The sequence below is a fragment of the Argopecten irradians genome, chromosome 5 (genome assembly GCF_041381155.1).
Source record: "Argopecten irradians isolate NY chromosome 5, Ai_NY, whole genome shotgun sequence".
NCBI classification, from domain to species: Eukaryota; Metazoa; Mollusca; class Bivalvia; order Pectinida; family Pectinidae; genus Argopecten; species Argopecten irradians.
The window spans coordinates 46,951,811-46,978,911 of NC_091138.1; the positions used below are offsets into that span (position 1 = coordinate 46,951,811).

At 34.4% G+C, this 27,101-nt stretch overlaps 2 protein-coding genes across 2 annotated transcripts in view; one reads left to right on the forward strand and one right to left on the reverse strand.

The window, feature by feature from the left end:
* Positions 1 to 965: 965 nt before the first annotated feature.
* LOC138324061 (mitochondrial dicarboxylate carrier-like) lies at positions 966 to 15,802 on the forward strand. Its single transcript, XM_069269073.1, has 9 exons — positions 966 to 1,226; positions 6,489 to 6,605; positions 8,210 to 8,370; positions 9,101 to 9,142; positions 9,653 to 9,767; positions 10,378 to 10,470; positions 11,385 to 11,465; positions 12,737 to 12,793; positions 13,161 to 15,802. Exons 1-9 carry the CDS (start codon positions 1,128 to 1,130, stop codon positions 13,257 to 13,259), a joined length of 864 nt encoding a protein of 287 aa, XP_069125174.1. The 5' UTR covers positions 966 to 1,127; the 3' UTR covers positions 13,260 to 15,802.
* A 440-nt stretch (positions 15,803 to 16,242) lies between these two features.
* LOC138324465 (polycystin-1-like) overlaps positions 16,243 to 27,101 on the reverse strand; it is an 82,718-nt gene continuing 71,859 nt past the window's right edge. The window contains exons 40-47 of the mRNA XM_069269528.1: positions 26,646 to 26,954; positions 26,035 to 26,252; positions 25,596 to 25,681; positions 24,261 to 24,548; positions 23,712 to 23,846; positions 23,045 to 23,362; positions 21,927 to 22,118; positions 16,243 to 21,652 (exon numbers count right to left, since the gene is read on the reverse strand). Coding sequence (XP_069125629.1) covers positions 21,248 to 21,652; positions 21,927 to 22,118; positions 23,045 to 23,362; positions 23,712 to 23,846; positions 24,261 to 24,548; positions 25,596 to 25,681; positions 26,035 to 26,252; positions 26,646 to 26,954 — 1,951 coding nt within the window. The 3' untranslated portion in view covers positions 16,243 to 21,247. The remainder of the gene's footprint in view (positions 21,653 to 21,926; positions 22,119 to 23,044; positions 23,363 to 23,711; positions 23,847 to 24,260; positions 24,549 to 25,595; positions 25,682 to 26,034; positions 26,253 to 26,645; positions 26,955 to 27,101) is intronic.

The following is a 27,101-nucleotide window of genomic DNA, read 5'->3' on the forward strand; positions in this document are numbered from 1 at the left end:
GATATTTCTGACAACCTCGAAAGTCTGTCTGAATTATTTGCTAATGATACTTCCTTGCTATGCCCTGGGCCATCAATTTAAAAAAATTGTTTGCAAACTTTTGTGAGAATCCGCTACGCGGATTCACACAGTTTGCAAACATTTTTTTTTTCATACCCCGATAAAGTTAGAAAAGAGAAAAGGCCAATCAGAAAGCCAGAAACAAAGAGAAAATTAATTATTATTTTTTAATTTTGTGTCTTTGGTAGAATGCTTTGGAGCCATAGAATTATGTACGTATAATGTGAGCAAAAGTTTTGCTTTTACATGGAGACACCACACGAACATACTACCCCAGTCTCCCAAATCAACATACACAAAATCACAGGACATTGCTCTAGTAGACTTGAGGGATAGAAACTTAACTAATAAAAAAGTTACCACTTTTGAATGAGGCTATATATTTTTGCAAGGACGTATAAACATTGTGAAATTTAATAAACTTTACATAGATTTTTTTTTACACGATAAGACAAATGTTTGTTGAGAAAAAAATGTTTTTATTCCCGGTTCCTAAGAACAGTGGCAAATCCTTCTCACTTATAAATCCTTGATGTCTTGTGAAAAAGTTATAACAAGATTTTAATTGTAAAATAATTCACATTTATATTTTCAAATATCATGCTTGATTAAATTCATGTGTTTAACGTATAAAAGTCGTTTGAATATCGTACAAATATACCTTATAGCTGGTACAAATGTATACGTAAAACTAATTTTATGAAATAATCATTCTAAAATGTATATTTTGTATAAATATATAAAATGTATCAATTCAAAAACCTTTTTGTATGGAAGTCGCCCGATACCACAGGAAACAATATATTTATTGTGTTGCCTTTTACAACTTAACACAATTGAGCGTATACATTCTACATATTTTGTAATACAATGTAGTCAAAGGGAGGTCACTCTAAATAACCACATTGACATCGACCAGGGTTGATGGGTCACGTTCGCAGAGATCGCGGTCACGTCAGCATGCAAGAGTGTGCACGTGTAATCTAGCAAAGGATGTTAATTAGCTGCTCTAATTAATTTATCTTCTCTTAATGATCTAAGTGCCTGATATAACTGTAAGTGGAATCATGACGGTGGACAAAACAAAGCGAGTGGGACGTTTTTACTTCGGAGGTGTAGCTAGTGCTATGGCTGCCTGCTGCACACATCCATTGGACCTGATCAAGGTAAATACAGATGCTGGTTTAGACAGGTGACGAGCAGGTAAGGTGTCACTCTCGGTATCATCCAGGTATGCTCGGGAAGGTGTCATAATAGGGCACACACTGTAGGTTTTCATTGATGCAGCAGTGACGGACTAATACTGCAAATCTCCTACAGAATGGACATGTACATGTATTAACCTTGTGATGAGGTTAATTGCTCTAATTAACAACCTAAGCAAATGGTTATAGTAACCGAGCTTAGTTCTATTTGAAGTCAATATTTTTTTTATTTCTAAGTCTTTTTAATACATATTTAAGTCAAAATATGATTATCAAACTACTTTCAACATTTATTTACAACCAATTTGAAGAACAAATTCGAAATATTGTTATTGATAAAGGGGAAAAAAAGAGCATTGCATGTAATATTAATCCCGATTATGCATCTGCGGAACCCATTTATTATAAACCAGTTCTTGGTCAGTGGTTTCGTTGTAACAATTTATAAAATTTACGCTTTGAAGAATTAATGGTTGTTAATGATTACGATGATTACAATCTTTTACAAAGATAATGAAAATATTAAAATACTTCTTAAAGTCTGAATAGAACTATTTCGAAATTAATAAATTTAGTGATAATATGTACATGTATATCACTGTAGTTGATTATCTCCCCTGGATTGATGGGTATGATATTCCCAGGGGAATTTGACAAGGCGCCTCTCATGCCCTGTCTACTTCAAATAAAATTATCTATTATAACTGATAGTAAAACCGTCTATACAAACCAATTATCGGGTCAAGGACAAACTCAAATATATATTTAGCCTTTTGTAGACTAAAGCTATTTATCTTTCTGAAATCTATTATTATACAATTTTTCTTGTGATTTTCTAATACACAAATTATTCGGACAAACTTTGTTTGCCTCTTGACATGATGATATTCCCGGGAAATATATATTGATGAAAGTACTGTTTGACTGTTAAATAGTTAATAATCATTTAATTTATAAAGCATTATCAATTCAGCTCATAAACAGGTTAGACACATTCCCGTATATGCAGGATAGTCCTGCATTTGAGTAACAGTCCTGTACCTAAATTGTCATTTTATGACAAAGAGATGAGACAAAAGAATTCAATAGTTCAAAAACATGTCTTAAATCAATTTTATGGCAATTTGAAAATTATGACGCCTTTTTTTTTTATACAAAAAATTAAAGGAACTTAAACCATTTTCATTTCACAGAATCCTGCATTTGGGTAATTAAATGATTACTTAAATGCAGGACTTTCCGGTATATACAGGAGTGTTCCCAACCAGATAAATAGGAAAAAATAGTGACACAACTGTTTTCACATACAAATGTATGATCCAAGCTTAAGTCCCATTGGGTCATTGAATCATGACGTGTTTGTGGTTTAGAAACTTTCGTCATTGTTTTCGTGGTTGTTATATATGAAACCATGAATATAAAATAAAAAAAAAAAAGTTTTTATTTTATTGTCACTATTGCTTCATATCAACTAATCACACATATTTCCATCCGCAAAATCATATTAAAGCTGCAAATAAGGAAAGAAGGACTTATGTATACATTAATCTAGAAATCACGTTTAGAGCGGTCTTACAAGCTCTGTTTAGGCACGACAAACAATAGTACGAACAGAATTATCGATTCATATTAACTAGTAAAGGGATGACAACCTCTGTCAGAACTGAGTTGTCCTTGGACAGATTATTTAGCAACTTTCTCGATCTTTCCTAGTTAGGTAATCGCATGACACCAGAGGTATTACTGATGTTCATGTATTGTTATTATATAATATTGCAGATAATTGTCCCTCATTGACAGAGAACAGTGTTTAAACATTGCTCTGTTGTCAAGTGTTGCCAACATACAGAATTGTAAAGGACTACTTCTGGTCCTTGATATATATTCTTTTTCTACTTCAAGTTTGAACCACTGACTTGATATATATTCTTTTTCTACTTCAAGTTTAAACCACTGACTTTCTGTACCTATTAGTATCCTAGGTATGGAACTATTTCTACCGCGTTGGCCGAGTGGTTAAGATGTCTCCACATATATTACCACAAGCCCTTCACCTCTTGGTCGTGAGTTTGAATCCTATGTGGGGCAGTTGCCAGGTACTGACTGCTGGTCGGTGGTTTTTCTCCTGGTACTCCGGCTTTCCTCCACCATCAGACCTGGCACGTCCTTACATGACCCTGGCTGTTAGATTAGGATGTTAGATAAAAAAAAACCAACTCATTACTAATACTTTTGTGTATTAGCAGGGTAATAATTGTTCTGACATATATAATATTTAAGTAAACTGCGACCAGTGTTATTGTTTTAACCCAACTCCAATATTTATTTTCCAATAGAATAAACAGTGCTGACATTCGACTCACTGTTTATATAACATAGAGTTCAATATATTTTCAGAATTTTCAGTAATTTAGCCGCCAGTGTACGTACTTGAAACTCATTTGCTGTAAATATTGTCCATTTTATATAAGCCCCCTCCCATTTTTGTGAAGGTATTGAAAATATGTATGGTATTCAATAGTATCTCTTTGTTGGTAGATATGTTGAAGTGGGTTTTTTTTTCCTTTCTTGGAGTATATTGGCAAAAACCTCCACCTATAAAGTTCGATATTTCTTAAATATCAAAGAAACACAATTTAACAAAGCATGACAATTTATTGACTCGTGCCCTATCTGGGCCTCGAACTCACGATATACAGCACCCAATCGCCTAGCCAAACATACCTGCGCCTTCTACCCGACTGCGCCACATCCACATATTTCTTATATATACAAGACAGAGGTTATATATGCCAACAGAACAGTGACTTTACGGTAGTCAGTGAGACAATACATTTACATAAAGAGTGTGGAATGAAAAAGTGAATTAATTATTAAGACCCTCAGAGAAGAGTATACCATTGTGTGAGTCTAAAGAACTATTCAATGGTGTATAGCTAAACGTTTCCTATATTTCTTAAAGATGCTCCACCGCTGACAAATCATATTTTTTCACTATCAAAAACAGGAGCAGACGATTTAGTATTTTTCTTCAGTTATAAAAGTTACTAACTTTACACCATTACCACCATAGAAAGGTTTGAACTTCTAATTTCATTTTAAGCTAAAAATATTAAAAAAAAAGTAATTAATTGCACCCCGAAAAAATTCCGTGGCACTATACCCTAATATGGAATGAAGTACTGATTGCCCATGCAATAAAGGCTAAATGATTATTTTATATTATTTTTTGTGTTCATTAGACATATATATACATGATTAAACACCAATTATTGTTCAAATGATGAATATCATTTATGCTCTGTCGGCGGTGGAGCATTTTTACATTTCCACATGACTGTTATAGATGAATGGGTTCATTTCTCCTGTCGCTTGAAAAGTATGTAGAATTTTAATTTAAAAATGATTCGCCTTTTGCTTAAGTTTGAAGATATCTGTGAAAAAGGATCTGGAGAGATATATTTTAAACATCACTGAAAAGGAAAAGAATTTTCTCTTTCCTTTTTAAAGATTTACCTATGATACTGAAGCTAGGAAATTTAAATTATTTTGTAATTACATGTGTAAAGTATTACATCAGGGCACACATCAGTTGATGGGACTCTGAATTATACCTAAAAATTAAAGCACTAAGCATATATATAGCTCACATATCTGATTTTTCAATCAAAATAGGCTGTGTGCTTTGCAATATACCTTATTTGAACTAATAAGAGCGCAGGGTGCTTATAAATTGAAAAATGGGTAGGGGCGGAGAGCTTGATAGAACCAAATTTGGACTACTGGTAGCCTTTAATTCAAAAATGTTACAAAATAAGCCATAGGTCAATTTGCAGAAAAAAATGTACACACTTCATAATTTCAGTCCGCATGTACTTTGAGGTACATGCATGTAAAATTGAGGCCTCAAAAGGAGGAGGGGCGCTTATAGGGACAGGGGCTCTTATTAGGTAGAATATATGCAATTTTGTATGCATTGAATATCCATGGTTGATTGCACAAAACTTTGCTTCACTTATCATGTGTTCCACTAATGATATACATGTGACTAAAAGAAAACTCGGATGACGGGTAGCATGACGTTAAACACACCTGAGGTCATAAGACTAAAATTGTGTACAACAGTGATCTATTTTTCGTACAAAGATTCGCGACAGTCATCAGATTTCAATATTCCACTCCTGATCAACAGTCCACAGAATTCTAACAATATCAAATTACATGTAATATTGTGATAAGTTTGCCACAGAATCCATACCACTGTGTTTATGAGCTACGAATGACCTCATGGAAAAAATAAATAATAGTAAACATCTTGTTTACCATTTAGGTATCTAATTTATTGGAATAAGTGTAGCTATCAATAAGTACTGTCTGGAAGGGTAATCTCTGGAGCCTTGACAAATTAGTGATTCTGCCATTTCTATAGTGACGGCAAAATCTTTCGGTCATTTTGAATATATAAACTCTGTCTGTATAAACAATTCAGATTATTTGAATTATACAGAGATCTGCAGACCAGGATTTGCACCTCATACATTTGTATATCAAGAGAAAAAAACCAAAAAAACCATGTACAGTAGGCTCTTTATTGATCGGACCCTATTCACTGGTGGAATAATTTAGTTCTGAAAAAAATTACTACTTGGTATACTCTGGAGTCTTTCTATTCCTAATTATTCCAGCCTTACTATGAGTAAATTTACTATAATTCTTTGAAGTCTTGTCCTATGTAAATGGTAAATAATTTTATTTTATTTTATTTTTTTAGGGGGGAGGGGGGAGGAGGGGGGGGGGCTCTTTTCTGGTATTTATAGAATCCATATAACTAAACAAATACCTACTCCTTATCGTTATTAGTCATACGGTACCTTTCTCTAGGCCAATTCCTGTTATTTTGAGTCCATGTATCCAACAATGATATTCCGTCTTTGCATATTAAAGAGTTACCTCCCTTGCAAGTCATTATTTGTGAGCAAAACTTGCGTCATTTCTCAGAAAAGAATGACGTTACTTACGCTCGTAAACACATGACGGCACAATCAATACCTACCTGCAAGGGCAGATAAATCTTGTAATATGCAAATACAGAACACATACACACCTTTGATCAAGACCTCTGTAGTCTATATTTATGAATTATAACTAGATTAAAAATAATCTGTGTTTTTGCTTTTGAACTTTCTGAACAGGAGACATTTGTTTCAACATTTTCTTTTTCAGGTCCAGTTACAGACCCAACAAGAAAAAGTCAAAGTTCCCACACTAATTGGAAAAATCTTTAAGAACGACGGTATCCTGGGATTTTATAATGGTTTATCAGCTTCAGTGTGTAGACAGGTAAGTTTTTAGGACGTCAACAAAATTAATTCAATTTTTGGTTTGGGTGGTTAAAGTCAGAATTAACGTCCACTTGATGCTTTACCTCTCCTACTGCCTCAACACTGGCTTTGGGCTAATTATGGCGGGTCCAGCATCTCCTGCCGTCAAGGGGTCTCATACAATCTCTTTCAGGGTGTATTGCAAGTCCCCACGTTTCACCTTTGTAAACGGCCCACGGAAATTTAAAGATTCCCGAAAAATGTATTTCGAACGCATATTAAATTCTATAAAACATATTTTTGGTTTCCTTTTGTCTCATAAAACTATAAAGTACTGCTAGTCCTGACAGAATATGATTTGATAATTCAATATGAAACCAAACAATTAGGGATTATTTTGCGGATACACTTCATTTACTTGTAACAGTAAGTAAATTGTCAAGATTTGCATATGACGCCAGCCATTTTCAAAAGCAATCACTGTGACATATGTAATAGGAGTGGTATTGTCATGCCGCAACATTCTGTGACCCGAGGTCAACAGACGCGATAACCAGTTTGTGAGCTTTTGACAGAGGTGACCTAGGTGAATGTGGGGATTGTACTGAACCCTGGGAGAGATTGGGTCTCGAAGTCAAGATTTATAAAACTATGTTCCCTTCCCCAAGGATAAATCATATGTTCTGTCTTCGCTAGATCATGAATGCTCAACTTTAAAGCTGTACAATGTACTGTTCACTGTGTGTTATTCAATTCTTTGGTGTACATCAAAGGACCAAACTATGTGCTCATCTGATGTCCCACAAACAGAGCCTTCAGTTTTGTTATGAGATATTGCAGGGGTATAGAGATCATAACTCCTTGATATTGAAGATGACTATTATACAAATATTACATGGGTTACTGTGCTCTAGTTCATAATATTTAACCCAAGGTGGTGGTAATTAACAAATGTTATTTTGCACGAGGCCGAAGGCCGAGTGAAATATAATATTTGTTGATTACCACCTCGAGGTTTGTTTTATTACATAATCACCAATTTTTCAGTTGAATATTTTATAAAACTAATACTTCAACCACTTAACAAAATCATCAGCACTGTACCGTACGGAAAAGCTTCACATCCTGTTTAAATTTGACGTATAGCCCACGTACGTCACGTTGTAACTCTGGTTTGGATGTCTTATTGTCTTCTTTAACATTATTAGACCTCTATGCAGCCTTTTAATCTAATACATTCGCCGTGTCCGTCCTCTACTCCATAAGCATCTACATGACATGCTTGATTCGAGATCTATAAAGCTAGTGTGAAATTGAGCGTGAACCTTTGTGACGTCATAAAAACGTAACTCACTGTTACGCGCGATTCCTCGGAAGTTTTCTACAAAACTTAACAAAAACACCGAGGTGTTCCTAAAGCCGTGCAATATAACATCTCGAACAGTGCAATATAACGTTTCCATGGAAGCGTGCAATATAACTTTGAACTGTGCAATATAACAAGGTTTTATTGAACGGTCGGGATAATAGTTGAAAATATTATATTTCCTCATATATGGATCGGTGTAAACAAATTATGTAATAAATGGTGATATAATGATACACTTTTTAATTATATTGTAGCTGACCTATTCTATGACACGGTTTGCTATGTATGAGACGATAAAGAAACAGCTGACCAGTGATGGTAGCGTGATGCCCTTCTACCAAAAGGTTGCTACGGCTGCTATATCCGGGGCAACAGGTGGATTTGTGGGTACGCCTGCAGATCTTATCAATGTCAGGTAATTGTCAAAGATGTGTTGGTCTCTGGTACTGTACTAGACAACTTGATTTACAAGTCAAACATTAAAAATGGTATAGTGCCGACTTTGAATATTGGTAATGTGAATCACTCCATATCAACTTATTGACCCCTCTGATTTCATAATGAACTGTTCTATACCTAGGATTAGGAGAGTTCAAATGTACTCATGGGGATGAATATACGATGGCCGGAAACGGACTAACAAAATTATGTTACTTGTAACACGTTTTCGTCAGCAAAATCTTTATGTACAAATGTGTCAAAAATCTATACAGATCCAGTAGATTTCCAAACTACTAGATTTTGTCATGTACACATTTCATGTACAGCCAGATCTACTACTATCATAACAACAGGTTTTCGTCAACAAAATATGTACGGACAAATTTTGTTGACGAAAACTTACTACTATAGCATGATTATAACAATAGATTTTTGACACAAAATTTGTACGTACATATTTTGCTGACGAAAACGTGTTACTAGTAACACAATTCTGTCAGTCCGTTTTCGACCATCATATGAATATGTTCAATGTACATTCAAGATGCACATCTTTAGGCTTAGATGAACCATTGTTAGCTTACAGTAAGAAGTGAGTGGAAAATCACGTCTGATTGATGTGATGAATGGTCACAAACTTGGCCTCGCATTCAGAATTTTTCCTTCTTACTTTGACTAAAACAAACCCTATGTATTTCTTTTAGAATGCAGAATGATGTCAAATTACCTAAAGACCAAAGAAGAAAGTAAGTCATTTAATTTTATTTTGAATTCTGGAGCAACAAAAAATTACTTAACTTTTTTAGATTTAAGAAAGATAGATGTAGAGGGTTTAATTTTTGTATGTTTTGTGGTAAGGACTTTCTCAGTGTTACTATTCAAAGGGAGATATATGTTGGTGATGTTATACACTGATGAGTGATTCGAAGGTTCAATTGTCCGAATCCTGTTATCCTGTTGCAAGCTAGCAACATGTTGTATCCTTAAGATGATCCTAAATGGCCCTGGCTGTTTATCTTAAACAATGTATCCTTACGCAACACAAATTCTCAAGTATGCTACTTGTTCCCTTACTGGTCACTCGGCTGTGCTAGATTTCATAGAAGATCAAACCAGAAAATATGTTGAAAGGACTTGTGCCTAAATGGCACCTCCGACTGCACACCATGTATTTTAATTTATGAATTGCTATGATAATGAAATGCAGCGATAGTTATTAGGGATCTGGAAACAGTAAATATATATATAATTGACAGCTACAAGCATGCATTTGACGGTCTATATCGTGTCTTCCGGGAAGAGGGTGTCAAGAGGATGTTTTCTGGGGCCTCCATGGCCAGTTCTCGTGCAGTCATGGTCACGGTCGGACAGGTAATGAAGTTCTATTTAAGGATTAACCTCTTACTTTGTTTAGTTTATGAGATGATAAACCCAATGGAGCAGTCGGTAAATTGTAAGTAAACGCTATAACACATTAAAAAAATTTAATCTGTTTTATTGTTTGTCTCCGATTGTCTCGTTCATGTGTTATTTGTAAACATTTAGATGTGGTTTTGTGTAATGTCAAAGATAATCCGCCAATGTTTACATGTATCCATACACACCGAATCGGTCACGTTCTGCACTCAAGGTATTGGGATATAAACAGATCTGCCCCAACATAGTTTATCGATATAGAAACAGTGGCAATTGTAAATACAATATGTCATATAATGACTACCTAACCCTCAGGTATCTGTAAACAAAAGGATAGATCTTATCCGTCATGGCCACCAGACGGCCAAAATTGACACTCCTCCTTTTCGCCATCATTGATCTTTGTGCATCGAGTGCAATTTTTGTGTATTTATAGAAACCCTAAATTAATCAATGTTGTGAAGACATTCAAATAATGTTAAAATGTTTCTGCAGCCAAAAACAAAAACCTTGAGTGACATTTGGTTTATAAATAATTGACCTTTGATTTATTTTTTTCTTGTAGCTTGCTGGTTATGACCAAATAAAACAAGTGTTGATGGGTTCGGGCTACTTCCAGGACAATCTAGTCACGCACTTCACCTGTAGTACAATGGCAGTAAGTTTTAGAATAAACTTAAAACTTTATTTTACATCAATTACTTGATTAATTGGTTCGTTTGAGCTTAATTCATCCACCCCTGAAAACATATTTGGACTCTCCTTATTCAAAGACTTGAACAGTCCAATATGAATTTTCAGGGTGAAATAGTAACAGTCATTAGTGAATAAGGAGGAAACCGAAAGCGCTACAACACCTACAAAATACTTAAATTTAGAATGATCGATTTGCTCCAGTATTTATGCCAAAGTTGTGCAATGTAACAGTTTTGAGTATGAGTTACTTATAATGTGGCTCGCTATTTACCGTTCCGTAAATTCTGCAAACCGCTACCAATGGCGGCGGCGAATATCAAAAACGACTAACCGTATCTTTGCCGTACTAATGATTTAATAACGCAGCTTGTAAAAACAAAGCACCGGGTATCGGTCTGATTAGTGATATTAATTATCTTGATGATATCAAGCTAGCAACACAAGCTGTCATAATCCCTATTGTCCGGGGAAGGGCCGTCGCGAGACAGCTAGGTGTGACAGCATTAGTGAAGAAGGAGGTATCTGTGATAGAGCAAATACATTTTATTGGCAATTAAATTCATATCATTGCCTGGTAACTGTTGCTATGGTCCAGAACATGTATTCCAGAGGTAGGGGGCTAGTGATAGAATGTCGGGCACCTGAACCACTCTGCCACTACGGTCCAGATGTGGAGGGCTTGTGGTAGAATTCCTGGACAACACCAGAACCTGGCATGTTATATAATGGTCCTGGTTATAACAAAGCATTAAAGATAAACAAAACAAACAAAGTTTTTTTTTTGCAAATGTCAATTAATGATATATTTTAGTTGAGGCTTAAGAGGTCATGTTAATTCACTGAAATTATGTAGAACATCCTTCTGATTTTTTGTAGGGAACTCTGGCTACATTCCTAACCATGCCACTGGATGTGATGAAGACCAGAATGATGAACGCCCCACCTGGTACCTACTCGGTAAGTAAGATGTGAACGCCCCACCTGGTACCTACTCGGTAAGTAAGATGTGAACGCCCCACCTGGTACCTACTCGGTAAGTAAGATGTGAACGCCCCACCTGGTACCTACTCGGTTAGTAAGATGTGAACGCCCCACCTGGTACCTACTCGGTTAGTAAGATGTGAACGCCCCACCTGGTACCTACTCGGTAAGTAAGATGTGAACGCCCCACCTGGTACCTACTCGGTAAGTAAGATGTGAACGCCCCACCTGGTACCTACTCGGTAAGTAAGATGTGAACGCCCCACCTGGTACCTACTCGGTAAGTAAGATCAGTAAAACACGTCATAACGAACCTTTAGGGACCAATAATATCACTTTGTTATAAACATAGCCATTTATACAAATATATGACAAACATCTTATAGGAACCTTGACGGGGAATGAAAACAACTATGTTATCACTATGAACTTGTTGTAAGTCATCCTCGTTACTCCAGGGGTTCCGATCAGATCATAAGTGATCGAAACCCCTGGAGTATCGAGGATGGTTGTAAGTATGTTGGTTATAAAAGTGTTTTACTGTATACATATACAGGGTTACTTCCCGAAACTGAACCTTCTCAAAACCGATCACCTCTAGAAACTGAACAGGGATGTCATGTACGGAATGAATTCCTCTTTATTAATAGTAAATACAACTTCCTAAAACCAATCCCTCCCAATTCCAAATACCGGACCAATTTTGAGATCTGAATAGTCAAATGCAACTAAAATACACTTCTGAAAACAGGCCTTACCTGAGCGATACCGATAACTTGCATTGGGGTCTGATCAACCGACCATGAAATACACACGTACCTATATCCATAGTTGTATACAGGTGTGAAAGCTATATAAAGGTATATGAACACGATTATTATACCAGAGATCATTGCCAGTTTGTTTACTGTAGGAAAACAAGCAGAGCTAGTAATAAACAGAAAGATTTGTATTCACATAATTATGAAGTTATTGGATTACGTAAATTCTTAATAATTGATAAACGGTTCACTTCTCCAAACCGAACCCTCTCTAAACCTGCCGAAAATTCTATGCACCGACCATGATCGGTTTAGGGAAGTTCCACTGTATATGTAAGGTGATGATGAATGGATCATACAATGTCAGATGCCTAGGAAATTAAGTCTGGCAATATAAATATCCATTATTATTAACTTACGTTACAACTTTGGCAGCTTATTATAGTCTGTGAAATCATGTATATAACCTTTTTATCATTTTTGTAGGGCTTGGCTGCATGTGCATTAGACATTGGGAAAAATGGTCCGATGGGATTTTTCAAGGTAATGTATATATATGTTTGAAAAATGTATATATATGTTTGAAAATTACAGTATCCCTTAAATACAAAAAATTAGCATGAATTGTTGTAAGTTAGTATATTCAAGATAAAGGTCAAAGTTCAGTCACCATATATTGGTTGAGTTATGTCCCTTGATTAACAACACAATTAAGTTATCAGTTTGTTTCTTAAGTACACCAGGCCCCAATTTCTCGAAATAACATTACCTGTGTGTTCTGTAGCCTTCAGTTTTACTATGAGATAGTCCAAGGGTGGATGTAACATCAGTGATAGTAACCCCTGGAGTATCGAGGACGACATATATAGTGTTGTATAGTACTTTAATTGGTTCTTTTTTATCTTAACAGGGATTTATTCCAGCCTTCGTCCGTCTCGGACCTCACACTGTCTGTATGTTCATGTTCCTAGAGCAGATACGCATGAATTTCGGCGACGATCCTAAATAGATATCTGAAAAGTCAATATATTGAGGTGTTGTGCTTCCTCTCGAGGACCAGCATTTATCCTTTAGTCAATCTCGGTGACATAGCTGTCATTCAGGGCAGAAATCTTCAGAAATGTTGACGTTGTTTGTCAGATGTGCCAAAGATGTCTTCTTGCAGTTTTACAAATTCCAGTAAATGTGTGAATGAGTGATAAGATTAGAATGACACTAGATGAACTATGATCTAGACAATAAGTGTGTTTTTAGCTTTGTTGCATTTACAAATGTGATGTTCATCTGGATTTTTTTAAACATTTTCGCTGATAACTTCAGGTGATTGATAACGTTAACTAAACCAATGTGGAACAATAGTTTAAAACTAATGAGATTCAACCATTCCATCATTTTAATTATACAACTGTTAATCAATATTGAAATGCATCATTATAGTTTTTATATACTTCAATTTATCTGAATCTTCTGGGAAGAATCATAATGTATAAAGACTTTTGTTAAAAGATTTTTTTCATGGTCTATAAATAATTAGGATTTTTTTTTCTTCATCTATAATCTTAGCATATTTGTCTTTTAGACAAACTTTATGTATTTATGAAATTAACTTCCAAATTTTATGCATTTACTAGTTTTGCCTTATACAATGGTATTTAAAAATACATTAATATCATAAATAAGCTTTCTAAAGTTTGCTTTACTACGTTTTACCAAATGTTATAATATTTTATTCAAATGCATAAAATGAAAGAATTAAAAGCGGTTAGAATCAGGTTATATAGCTTTATGAGTAAGCTGTACGCGTCAAAAAAAAAAGAAGAAATAAGTTATTTTATTGTTAAAGTATCAAAACTTAACTCATTCACCCCTGAAAACACATTTAGACTCTTCTAAATCAAAGACTAGGCCAGTCCATTATGAAATTTTAGGGCAGAATGAGTTAAAACAGATGTACCCTGTGTATATGTATCTTATGTTTTTATAACCAAATTGGACGTAATTAGAAACAGAAACATTTTATGTCTGTTAGAAACCACTGCATTAACAAGTTATTTAATTATCTTTATTGATAAATATTGTATATGATATGGTTACATGTATTTTGATATTTTTTTCCTGTTAGACATAATTCCAATACCACTAAGTTTGCCTTTTTTCTAGCACCATCCATATCCTGCTAGAACCACACCAAAGTTTTTATTATTACCTGAAGTATAATTGTTTTATGTCATTTTTAATTTCAACAGTTAAGAACATCAACTTTTGTTATTTGACTTTTAATGTCACATTTTGTTATCTTTATCAGGAATTACCATTCAACTTCAGAAAGTCGAACTGGCATCAACGATGAGAAAGGTACTCAAAACTACCTGTTTAATATGAAATATTAAGTTGGTCAAGACAAAGTTTATCCAAGGTCTTGAAGTAGACACCAAACTTGTACACTTTCAGATCTTTTACCAAGATCTTGCCGATTTCTTGTTGACAAAATATGATGTATGAAATGTTGAATTAAAAAAAACATGTAAACCAACGATGACTTGGTTGTGACGGCCTATTTAGGTCAAGCGTGACCTCTCGTTCAGGGAAGCTCCAAATTAGATTTTATGTATTAGCAGAGTTACTTCCCCTTGTCAATCAGGAAAAGGGGATCATGCATGTTTGTGTGTGAGGGTGTGTGTGTATTCACTTATGTGTCTATAATCTAGCATAATTTGTGTATCATGATAGAATTTAATCAAGAATATTTAGCTAATATAATGTATACATAAATAGATAGTCAATTATTGATTACAAATGTATATATAAATTTTATCAGAATTGATACTGATATAAAAAAATAGATATAAATTCTATACTACTCAATCTTTAGTATTGGTGAAGATTTTATCCAGTTTGTCTATTCTCGGAATATCTTTTGATTTTGTTAAAGGTGGTAAGAGGATAATGATAATTGATCACGTGAAATTGTATCATTCCGGCCAAGCTAATTACTATTTAAAAATGGCTTGTGTTGAAAGGAAATATGCTTTCTATCCGAAGTTCATTTTGCACGACCATGATGTCTGTTAAACATTGTTGCAACATCTAAAAGCTTTCTATCTCTGGGTTGCAAGTTTGGTTTAAATTGTACAGTAATCAAGTTTATACCAACAAAGTTGGGTCGCTAAAATGATCCAGGAACTATATACCAAGGTTTAACTGAAGATGAGTGGACGTTTGTATATGGACATTATCTAGCCTTTGGTTTTTAATTGTTTATTAATTTTACTAATAATGTTATCGATTAACATGAATGGTTATTATACGTGTGGCTCAACTTGTTAAGTGCTTTTTCAGTCAGATATAATATATACTGTATATTATATGTATTTTTTTCAGTCAAAAATATGATAATTATACAATATATATTACATGTATTTGTTTTTCTATAATTCTGCAGTGTTATAATTTCTTATTTTCTCATTTACTCAAGTTTTCAATGATGTGTGTTCAAGATTACAAATCAAAAAATCATACTATGAAATTAACCAATAAATAATATGCAGAGTTTGATATTGTATAGTTTGTTTTAATTGCAATGTATAACATAAGTTATTAGAGATTGGCCTGGTGATTCTGTTTTGTTTTCGGGCTAGCCTTGACAAAGCCCTCACAGACCTGTATCAAAAACTGAAGGTCTGTCAGGATTTATACTTGAAATAATGACTTTAACACACCGTCCAATTAGTTGTTCCGAATAAGCAAAAACGGCACAGTATTCCAGATTTTAAGTTTCAAGGTAAAGGGAGACAATTCATGGCTATCACGTAGGTGCTTGATTTATGTAAAGTCTTAGATCTTCAAGCATTTAAATGACTTTGATTTAAGTCGACTACACGTACATAATACTCCATATAGGGTATTAATTTCCTCAGCTAAAATATGTGTAAAAACAGTATTAATTAAACAAGAGGCTGCTTGTGAAAGTCATAAAAAAAACAACACAACAATTTTGTAATGTTCAGTCAAAAGCGTTTTGCTTTAATGACAGTCGTCAAAACAGGTAGTATCTTTGTAGAAATATTATATGCCTTTAAATGAATAAATTATACACCTAAAAATAGAATCACTCTTTTGATGTAGATAAGATATATACAAAACAGGTTAAGGTAAAACGTCCGGCCACCATCGCCAGAACCAGGACGACTAACACGAGTCACACGTTGTACCATGAGGTACTTCTAGTGAACGTTAGTCAGTCATCTAAAAAGATGTTCAGCTCAACTAACAACTTAAGACTACTTTTTTTTCCGCACAAAATATAGAGATTTATTTCAAGTTTTCTTTTTTTTTAAAGTTTTTGAAAACATTGAAATAATTATATTTAAATTTCTAAATGTTGATCAAGTTTCAGAAAACTAAAACAAATCTTGTAATTTTTTTCCTCAGATTCCAATAGACATTAATGATACTTAGATATCTTTTAAGATCAGGAGATACGAAAATAAATACTTTTTTTTGTAAAAAAAATTGCAAGAATTCGTTTTACAGGAATTCTGATTCTCTAAAAACTTTTTCAGAAAATTAAAGAGAGAAATTATTTCGTTATCATTTCAGAATAATTGCACTATCGGAACCGAAAAACACATTTTCCAAAAAAGTTAAGACGTTGAAGCCGAACATCTTCCTCTGACAATAACAAAGTGTAACAATAGCACTATAAAGTCAACAATTCTAAAATGACATACAGAGAAACAATATAATTATACGTATAACAATTGAGCATACAGTCATACAAAGCCTATGGTATCCATGGTAACCACGTGATTGTTGTGTAACATGGTAGTGATTTAATATAGACATTGGCACATATATCATTCTACACACATATAATAACAATCGGATAGATACGGAGAAAACTAGAAGAAATTATTGCATTTTGATTTTCTTTCTGATTAGACTTGTCTCGCCGGGTAGGTCAAGGATTATTAAGGTATGAATTAAGATTAGACTATGAACAAGCACTTATTAATTAATTCATTAGCAACATTAATTATTTATCACAGTTGTAGAGTAAGTATGTATGAACATCAACCGGTCATTCTTTTGGCAATTACGTCTCTCTCCAGTTGGCATAAGGGGTATACCAATTATTATAAGAATTTATAAACCAGTTAGCCCATCTCATGAAAAGAAAAATATATCTCAGACTCTCGACAATAGAGCAGTGTAAAGTACTTATGTAGAGAACTGATGGATTCCCATCATTTAAAGTAGTTTAATTAAAATACTTAAATGAGGGGTTCCCATACATACCCCCACTTTCAAATAGTTTAAGACACTTAAATGAGGGGTTTTCATACATAGCCCCCCTTTCAAATAGTTTAAGACACTTAAATGAGGGGTTCCCATACATAGCCCCCCTTTCAAATAGTTTAAGACACTTAAATGAGGGGTTCCCATACATAGCCCCCCTTTCAAATAGTTTAAGACACTTAAATGAGGGGTTCCCATCCACACCCTCCATTATAACAAGTTAAGACACTTTAACATAAATGAGGGACTCCAGTGTTTACCTAATAACAATTTAATTCATTCACCCCTCAAGACACATTTGAACCCTTCCATTTCAAGGACAGGAACAGTCTATTATTGAATTCTAGGGGTGAATGAGATAAGACACAATAGAAAATTACACTAGGGGTTCCCCATCAAAATATTGACAGTGTATAACAATTTAACTAAATTGGAAGCTGTCTTTCATAACCTCCTGTCAGAACAGAGTATTTAAAAGACACTTGAAAACAACCTCAATAGGGAAAGACACTTTGAAATAAGACATTCACAAAAAGACCCTTAGGGAAAGACAATAAAACCAACGGATATAAAATGATGCAAGGCACTTGTAATATGAAAAGACTAAATCTTTTTCTCTTCAACATAAAATATCATTTTTTTTCTTTAACAAATAATCATGGGCTATCTGCAGTCTTTGAATAAAAATCACTTAAGATGCCAGTGAAGGATAAATCCTTGAAAAGTAACATTGCCAAACACATCCTATCAGAGACTGAATTTTTTTTTTTACCCTGGACTATGAATCAGAAATTTTACCAACTGTAGCGAATTTGACATTCTATTATTTAATTCAAAAAGCAGAAAAAAAGTTTCTATAACCACAAGAGTACTTTTATAAAAAGTTGGAATGTTAAAACAATGGAATTATCAATAATTAAGATGATATATAATTAAAAACATATATATGTAAATTAGGTTAATTTTAGTCAACTGATTGGAAATTTTCGGAATGCGGTTAAAAAAAACCCACCCAACTATATCACAATTAAAGAACCATCATCAAAAACCTAAATATGTAAATTAGATTCAATTTTACCCAACTGATTGGAAATTTTCGAAATATGGTTCAGTTATAAACAAAATATTTATATAACAATAAAACAACAGGTTGTATACAAACTGGCACATGACTCTACTTTATGCTAAATATACATTACTCTATCAACACAGAGGTAGCCCGAACCCAACACGAATTATGTCTAAACACATGGACGGCATATAAATATATACTTTATTTTTAAAATATTCACGATATATATCACCTGTTCAGTGGACGGATCTAATCAGATCATACATTATTATCTTACAGTATAAATATAAAATGTCATTAGTATAAAGTTATTGGACGGAATATATAGGTCTGTTTACATCACAAGGTTGACACCGGCGCCCCCTATATTACCCAATATAGCTTTAAAGTGTGGTAAAAATCTGCTTAAAAAAAAAAAAAATCTTTGTTAAAATATTCTGCTTAAAAGGTTATTTGATCTTTGTATGGTAGGTTTGGATGTTTATATTTTTTTTTTTAGAAAATGTGACGTAACGTCACGCTAACAAATAGATGACACCACAATCAATACCTAAACAAGGGAGATAACCCTGTTTTATGCAAAAATATATTTTGGAATGTGACAAAAAAATCAATGTATGGAGATAAAATTATTCTATCATTTGGTAATATTTGCAGGATCTTAAAAGTTATTTGTTTTCAAGGTGTTTAAATAACGAACATTTCAGGAAAAAACCCATTTAAAACAAAATTTCAACAAAGATTTCTTTAGCTTTAAAAGTTCTATAAGTAACAGAAATTTTTTGGATCTCCAATGTCATTTAAAACCATTTTAAGTTCTTTTCCAAAGCAAGAAAACCGGCGACAAAAATATGGCCAGAAATACTATCTTCATTATAATCAGCACACTAGGAATTGATAATAGAAGCTGTTTTTTCCTTGAGAATTTAGAAATAGATACAGAATCACTAAGTGATGAAAACGCCCCTATAATTTATGATCTAGAACCTATACTACACCATGCTAAGGGGAGATAATTCACGGCAAACTCAATGATTGTCTAGGCAGTATTGTAGTATATATACACAAAATTGGTGTTTTCTTTATAAAAAAATGTCATGTTTTTTAATGTCCGAGCACTCGACTCTCTACACATCTGACAAACTATGTACTAAATACCCTACCCTTTAATGATAGGCAGAAATGCATGCACACACAAGCACCAATTAAACTGTGGCCATACATCTCCGTTACAACATCGTCTGCAGTCGCTGCCAAGCCAAATCATAGTCAATATCAACATGAAATGACAAACCTAGTTTCTAACAGTACATTCTAGATATTAAATCTTAACAATAAAGAGAAGAGCCTCAGAAACTGATCCCCCTCTAGTCCGCACCCTCTCTAAACCGACCAACTGTGTATGAACAGTAAGGAGAGGTTCCAAATGACTTTCAAACCTTATTAAGGTAGAAATTCCAATTCAGGGCCCTGCAAAAATATTCTTATATTCTTAATTCCTGATCGACAAATTTATAGCAGGTGGACAGGCGTCAAACATGATTTTAATCGTGAACTAGCTCAATGGACGATATATTTTATTTTCATTTTAACAAATTTTATAGATAAGATGTTATAGCCAAAAGAATTAAATAACTGGTAAATTCTCCCCCTTTTTCACGAACTTCTATACAAGAAAGTATTATCCTTATGTAAATTACACCAAAGTTATACCATTGAAAAGTTTTCATATAATTTTTTTCCTTCATTTTTGTGAGTTCTTGTTAGTCCAATTAACACTTAACTTAATTAATTATTTATAGAATTTTTTGCGAGGCCCTGTATTTCTTTCACAACTAATAAAGGCACAAGTCATAACAGTTGTAACAACCACGTACTTTAAAACAATAGACATAGTCTACAAAATCTAGGTAAATTAATAAATAAATATATCATGTTGTCTAGTGACTACAATTCAGCCCAGCCGATAGCACTCACAGATAGTTAAGGACAGCGAGTCTAAAACCACTGTCTGTAGTTGAAGAAACTTAACAAGTGTATGTCTCAAATGGCGAGTCCATACGTATCACCAACAACATTTCTTTCAAAAAGGCAGTTGATTATGTAGTCAAACATCCTTCCCGTTGTTTGAAGTTCACATATCAAATGACTCACATTTTCCAGCTTCCATAGCTGTGTTTCCCATTGGTAATTCCCCGATTTAGTGCGAGTCTCTATCTCACAATCAAATATACTGTTGTTGAATTCTTCTCATTTTGAATTTTTCTCCATTTTTTTGTTTGTTTGATAATTGGCACAGGTGAAATTGAACAAGGTGAATAATGACGATGATTAAGTGAAAAAAAATATAACAAAAAACAACAACTCAATGTGATATTATCTATCACAGATAGATAATAATAATGATGAGGTGAGAAAACGTGTAAAAATATCTAAATGAGGAATGGTAGCTTTAAATAAAACTCTACTTGTATTACTACTAATAAAAATAATAAGTTGAACGAATAACTTTTTACTGAACACAATATGAACTTTGCCTGCATAGCTATTGCAGGAATTTTATGGTTTCTGTCCTTTTGGAGAAGTCTCCGAAATTTCTCTCTCCTTCTTGTGGTCTGCACAAGGTTTTACCACGCAGATTTGGATGGTTTAACACTTTTAAAGAAGTCGAAGATTGACGACCTTCTTTCGTTGGAAGAGCCTGGCTGTTCTGTCCTCTGAGAAGCTCGCCCGCCTTGGTCACTCAGGGGGCGAGTGGTTCGTAGTGGAGTCTTGCCCTTTGCTACAGGTTTAGTTGGCGGTGTTTTGGCTATAACATCGGACTTGGCGGTCTGACGATTTTGTGTTGGAACTCTTTTGGGTATTTTCGTCGTACGAGTGTTGGGGGTAGTCGGAGGCTTTTTGGTCGTCCAGTTCAAAAGGCCATCATTCTCCTTTTCCATGTTATTGATGCGATTCTGCCATTTCCATTCGTCGATTTCCTTCTGGCAGTTTTTGATGAGATCTCCTTCAATGTCATCCAAGTGTGACACCTAAAATATATCAAAGACTTGTGTTAACTTTCATCTTTACTCTATTTACCATGTCTTCTTCAAACTGTGATCAAAATTTTTATTGTTTTTAATGCCATTTCACATCAATTTTCATTAAAATTGAAACATTTTGAATTCTTACCAGACATGGACAATCAAGGTCCAAACCAGACTTTTTGTTAATCTTTCAAGTTGCTCAGCTTGACTATAAAACATTTTAGCTATGTTGCCACGGGAGACTTACACGCAATATTAGCACAACAATGTTACTTACACTCTCCATGGTGCGTAAAACTTTCATCCACGTGGAAGACAAACGTTCGGCAGCATTAGCAGAGCTTCCCGCGGACAGTTGGCTAAGGCCATCAGAACTGGTGGAGGTGTCATCAAATGATCGGTTGGAACTCCTCGAGGTACATCTGCTTGACACAGATGGGAGACCAGGGAACCGTACGGCACGGAACTCCTACAACGCAAAAGTACACAGTAAAACACAGATATACCATAGTCAACAAATCCAGGAAACTGAACAGTAAGAAACATAGAAATATAATTGAATTTCTCACTATTGATATGACTATAGTATTATCCAAGTGTTTAAGTTAAAGATACTCCATCGCTGACGAATGATATTTTCTCTCTATTGAAAACAGGAGCAGACAAATACCCGGTAAGTATTTTTCTTGAGTTGCAAAAGTTAGTTACTTTATACCATTACCACCATGGAAAAGTTTGATCTTCAAATTTTACTTCATGATAAAAATATCAAAAATAATTGCATCATGAAAAAATTCCATGGCAATATTGTCCTATAATTCAATGTTGCTTGTTACGAGCATTTCCATTGGCTTAAAAATTTACTTTATCAGCCCATAAAGGAAAAAATGGCGTCGCCGTTTGTAACGTCGCTTCTGATTGGCTGAGATGACGGCGTAATAATTTCATAGACAAAAGAGTCCCAAAATGAATTTTAAATGTTGAAGAGATTATCTTTAGTAAATTGAATTATAAGGATTAACTTGAATAGATTTTTTATGTTATGGAGATATAACACAAAAATCTGAGTGTACTCTCATCATAAACCGCTTCGCGGTTTATTTAGAGTACACTCAGATTTTTGTGTTATATCTCCATAACATAAAAAATCTATTCAAGTTAATCCTTAAATATGGAATGAAGTACTGATTGTGCATGCACCAAAAACAAAATGAATTATTTTATATAATTTTTTGGCTTAATTAGACATAAATATATACCTGGTACACAATTAAACACCAATTATTGTTCAAATGATGGGTATCATTTATGCTCTGTCAACGGTGGAGCATCTTTAAAATTACTTGAATACATAATAAAAACAGTCAAATTTATCAGAACAACGAGCCTGCTTACTGGTTTGGGTTTGGTGATCCCAGCCCACATCTTAAACCTTTTCATTGTGAAGTCGATCATTTCATGATCCTGCATGTCAAGAGTGGACTTGAAGAACATTTGTGAACGTAGCGTCTTGTAGGTGTCCGAAAGGATAGCCACAATAAATCCAATCGGTAGGCCGTATACAAAGATGTAGAATGAATAGAAGAAGAAGTGGCTAAAGACGCGACTATGTTCAAACATCAACCAGAAATCGAAGGTGCCTCGAATTGCTCCCAGTAGTGTTGTCAGGGTATGCCAGTAACTCTCAAATCCCCCCACGTGTGATCCATACCACTGAAAGATATACACAATAATATTTTACTTGCTTTAGAAATTAATAACTTTGAACATACTTATTTCCAGTGTTGAACCACTGAAATCACTAATTTTTATCCATGCTTATAAGTCAAAATGTACGGGTTTTTTTCGCATTGGAGCTAAAATTTGACATCACTAAAATAAGTATGATTACAGTATACGTTGACTGATATATCTTTTAATGTATAAGTTTGTACATTTTATCTATTTTGAACAATTATGGATAAGGCAGGACATGCAACTTTCTTGGTGGTGGATCAAAATCAGAGTTCCGAGAGGAAAATCATCAACCAACCAACCAACCAATTTCAAATGCAGTACTTACCAAGTAGGCAAGCATTCCGTGTGTCAGGTACAGGATGGCAAATATAAGAGCCACGCCTAAGAGCTTGCCCACTGACTCACTGAGGGTTCTCTCATAGATATACAAGATCTTAATGAATCTTAGTTGCTTCACAACCTGTAATGAGTAAGCAAAAGCGGGTTTCAACAATCTGTGAAGTGAATTGCTGCTTTATCAAAGTGGTTTTTGTCACGACACTTCCCCCTATATTTAATGTCACACTACAGTGTAGCTGGTCTATAAAGACCGCCCAAGGGACAAAGACAAAGCCTTAATAGCCAGGTGGTCTTTATAGACAGATGGTCTTTTAACACAGGTCAAATTGTGTTGAAATTGACCAATGAGGATCCATGAACGTTGTCCTGTTAGACAGGTGGTCTATTTAAAGAGGTGGCTGTTAATGCAGGTGTGACTATATGAATTGTTGAGATTTTCTCTATCTTTGAGATGTAATAAGATTCTATGAGTGGTCTTATTAAGCAGGTGGTCGATATACAGAGGTGTCTGTTAAGGTAGTATGCTTTACCGTACCTTAAACATGAGCAGAAAGAGAAGCCAGGCTTGTGTGTATCTCATCGACAAATGGATATCTATTGTCGTCTCAAAGTTAACAAAACTGGTGGAGTTGACGATGAATTCATCAAAGGTGGATGTGGCCTGGACTACGCAGCCGACATATAGTCCGATCACGGCCATCGCCATCAGTGTAGTCAGCAGCTCATACAGGTTCCAGAGGCTCTTAAAGAATGAGCAACCTTCATCTCGTATCAGTAGGGCCATGTGTACCCATAGGTAAACTACTACTAGAAACATGATACTCTGTAAAGAAACAAAGACAATATAATATACGTACTGCTCCTCACCCTGAAATATTCGTAATATGATAATCATAGATGTATACAATTTTTTTTTATATATATTTATTATTTATTTATTCATTATTATCATTTTTTTGTTTTTGCCGATATAACTTCTTATTTCTTCGATCTTCGCTTACTGTACGTGCCACTCTAAATACCATCTCTCTGTCTTTTTTTTTCTCTCTCTCTCTTTCTTTCCTTTCTCTTTGTTTTTTTTTCTGTTGTTTTTTTGTTTTTCGTCTCTCTCTGTGTATATTTGATAGTATAAGGTGTATGTGTGTGTATGTGAAGAATGAAAGTGTCCTCGTTTGTCATGTCAAATGTGTTACAAAATTTGAAAAAATAAAAAATTACAAAAAAAAAAAAAAATAGTATACGTACTGTAACCATAATGAATAATAGTGCAATACAATTTTTTTTTATGATAGACATTGTGATTACCACAAAATCATAAAAATAGACACTCGCAGGAGTGAATGACTAATACCCCTGCTGCACAATTTAGTAATAACGGACAACTCTGATTCCACTCTACCCCTTCTCACTTTAACTTCTTTGCGGGGGTATAATTACGATGCTTGCTGATAATCCGAAAATAGTACACTGTATAATATGATATGTTTCGTTGTGTAGAAATTGTCGCCGTTTTCATGGTTACTATAGGACAAAAATATAAAAACAAGGAATCTTGTTTTATGCATCATTAATATTGTTGTTTCATCAAAAAACCACAAATATTTTTTTCCACAAAAAAGCTCCAAATGCACGAAAAAAGTACCCACAAATAATTCATATTATACAGTAATTGGAAATGATAATCAATATAGACAATTTGAAAATACAAGAAAATAGTTGAACCTGGTAATCATGATGTTGGATGGACAAAGGAAAAACATGAGTATGTAAGTTATGGATTTAGTGTGTAGTTTTGGTTGGACCCTTAAAATATTTCACATGAAGAAACATCTTTAATGACTTTTAACTCTAAATTTGGAGACAAGCTTACCTCGCACACCATCAGAGGGTCAACAATATCGTTAATGTAACGCAGTAACTTCTGACTGTGAATCACGTAGGAGGTGTTCACTGAACCTGGAAATGAAGACCATTAGTATATGTTAGATTACTCAAACTGGCAACATGACTATAAGAGTGAAATTGTTTGCTTATTTCACTTAATTTCTTTTGGTCAAATTAGTTTCAGGTTTAGATGCTGCAGGAAAGACAGAGTACCAGGAGAAAAACCACTAGCCAATGGTCAGTATTTGGCAATTTTTAAAACCTAGCAAACTACTCAAAAAGCATAATTACTCATTACTCTTTCAAAGGCGATTCGAGAAAATAAACCACCGCAAATAAGTTGTAAATAGTAAACCGTAAACTTTTACACCAGCAAAATTTAACAACTAAACAGTAAATTTATTAGATTTAGAAGACTATCTTACCTGTAAGTGGTAGTTCCACCAGGAGATTGACATGGGTTGTCAGATCCGTGGCCGGATTGTACAGGGTGAATTCTATGAACACCGCCCGGGTGTGTAAGTTGATCCAGTCTTTAGCTTGTAAGTCCTGTAGTATGGTGAGGGTCTCTGTATAGTTGGTCCCAAGGAACTGTACATATCCTCCTCCACTATATGAGAACACATTACCTTCTTGACGTTTACTGAAAATAAAATTAGTATTCGATAGAAATTTACCAAAATACAGTCGTGAAGAACCTTGACTCCTTCATCTAAACTTACCAGATTATTAACCTTGAAAATCTAGAAATTAAATAAGCATACCTTAATAACTCAGACAGTCTTCTACTGGCTATACTTTCGTAAAAATTCCCTATATAGTATTTGCGTATTACAGAGTTATCTGCCCTTGTGGGTTGGTATTGATTGCAATGTTGGTATGTTTGTGAGCGTAACGTAATACTTTCAGAGAAATATCTGCAAGTTTCGCTCACAAAATGATTACGTTACAATAAAATACCTACCAGCAAGGGGGCTAACTCTGTAATATGCAAAGACGGAATACTGAATCAATGCTTATACAATAGGATGCCTACCTGCCGGTCAGATCTGCAGTGAAGTAATTCCAGGAAAGGTTCTGAGCTTGATAAGTGGACCAAGATTCACCGTACGAACTCTGATCCTCTTCAAAGCCAATAGACCCCACACAGGTCTTCCCTGAGAGGAAGTCGTTGCTACCCAACATTATCAGGGAATCGTAGGCCATGCATTTCTCTGTTAGACTCCGAACCTGTCGGAGTCGGGCAATGCCCAGGAGTGTTCCGTATTCTGTGTAGTTATCAATTTCATCCCAATGTAGGCCAGGAGATAGGACTTCTTGGCTCCATACCCAGAAATCTTCAATACTGTAAAGATATGTTCAGGTATTCTTATCAGTTACAAGAAGAAATGAGTGATTTTCTTTACATATGTTATAAACAGCCTTTGGAACCAAATGAGAAGATTTTTTTATATGAAATTATGTACGTCATACAATATATGACTACATTATT

Excerpts from the sequence above, each read along its gene's own strand:
- LOC138324061 (XM_069269073.1), top strand. The coding sequence starts at position 1,128 with ATGACGGTGGACAAAACAAAGCGAGTGGGACGTTTTTACTTCGGAGGT. Across the intron at positions 9,768-10,377 it reads TCATGGTCACGGTCGGACAG|CTTGCTGGTTATGACCAAAT; the intron begins GTAATGAAGTTC and ends TTTTTCTTGTAG. Across the intron at positions 12,794-13,160 it reads GTCCGATGGGATTTTTCAAG|GGATTTATTCCAGCCTTCGT; the intron begins GTAATGTATATA and ends TTATCTTAACAG.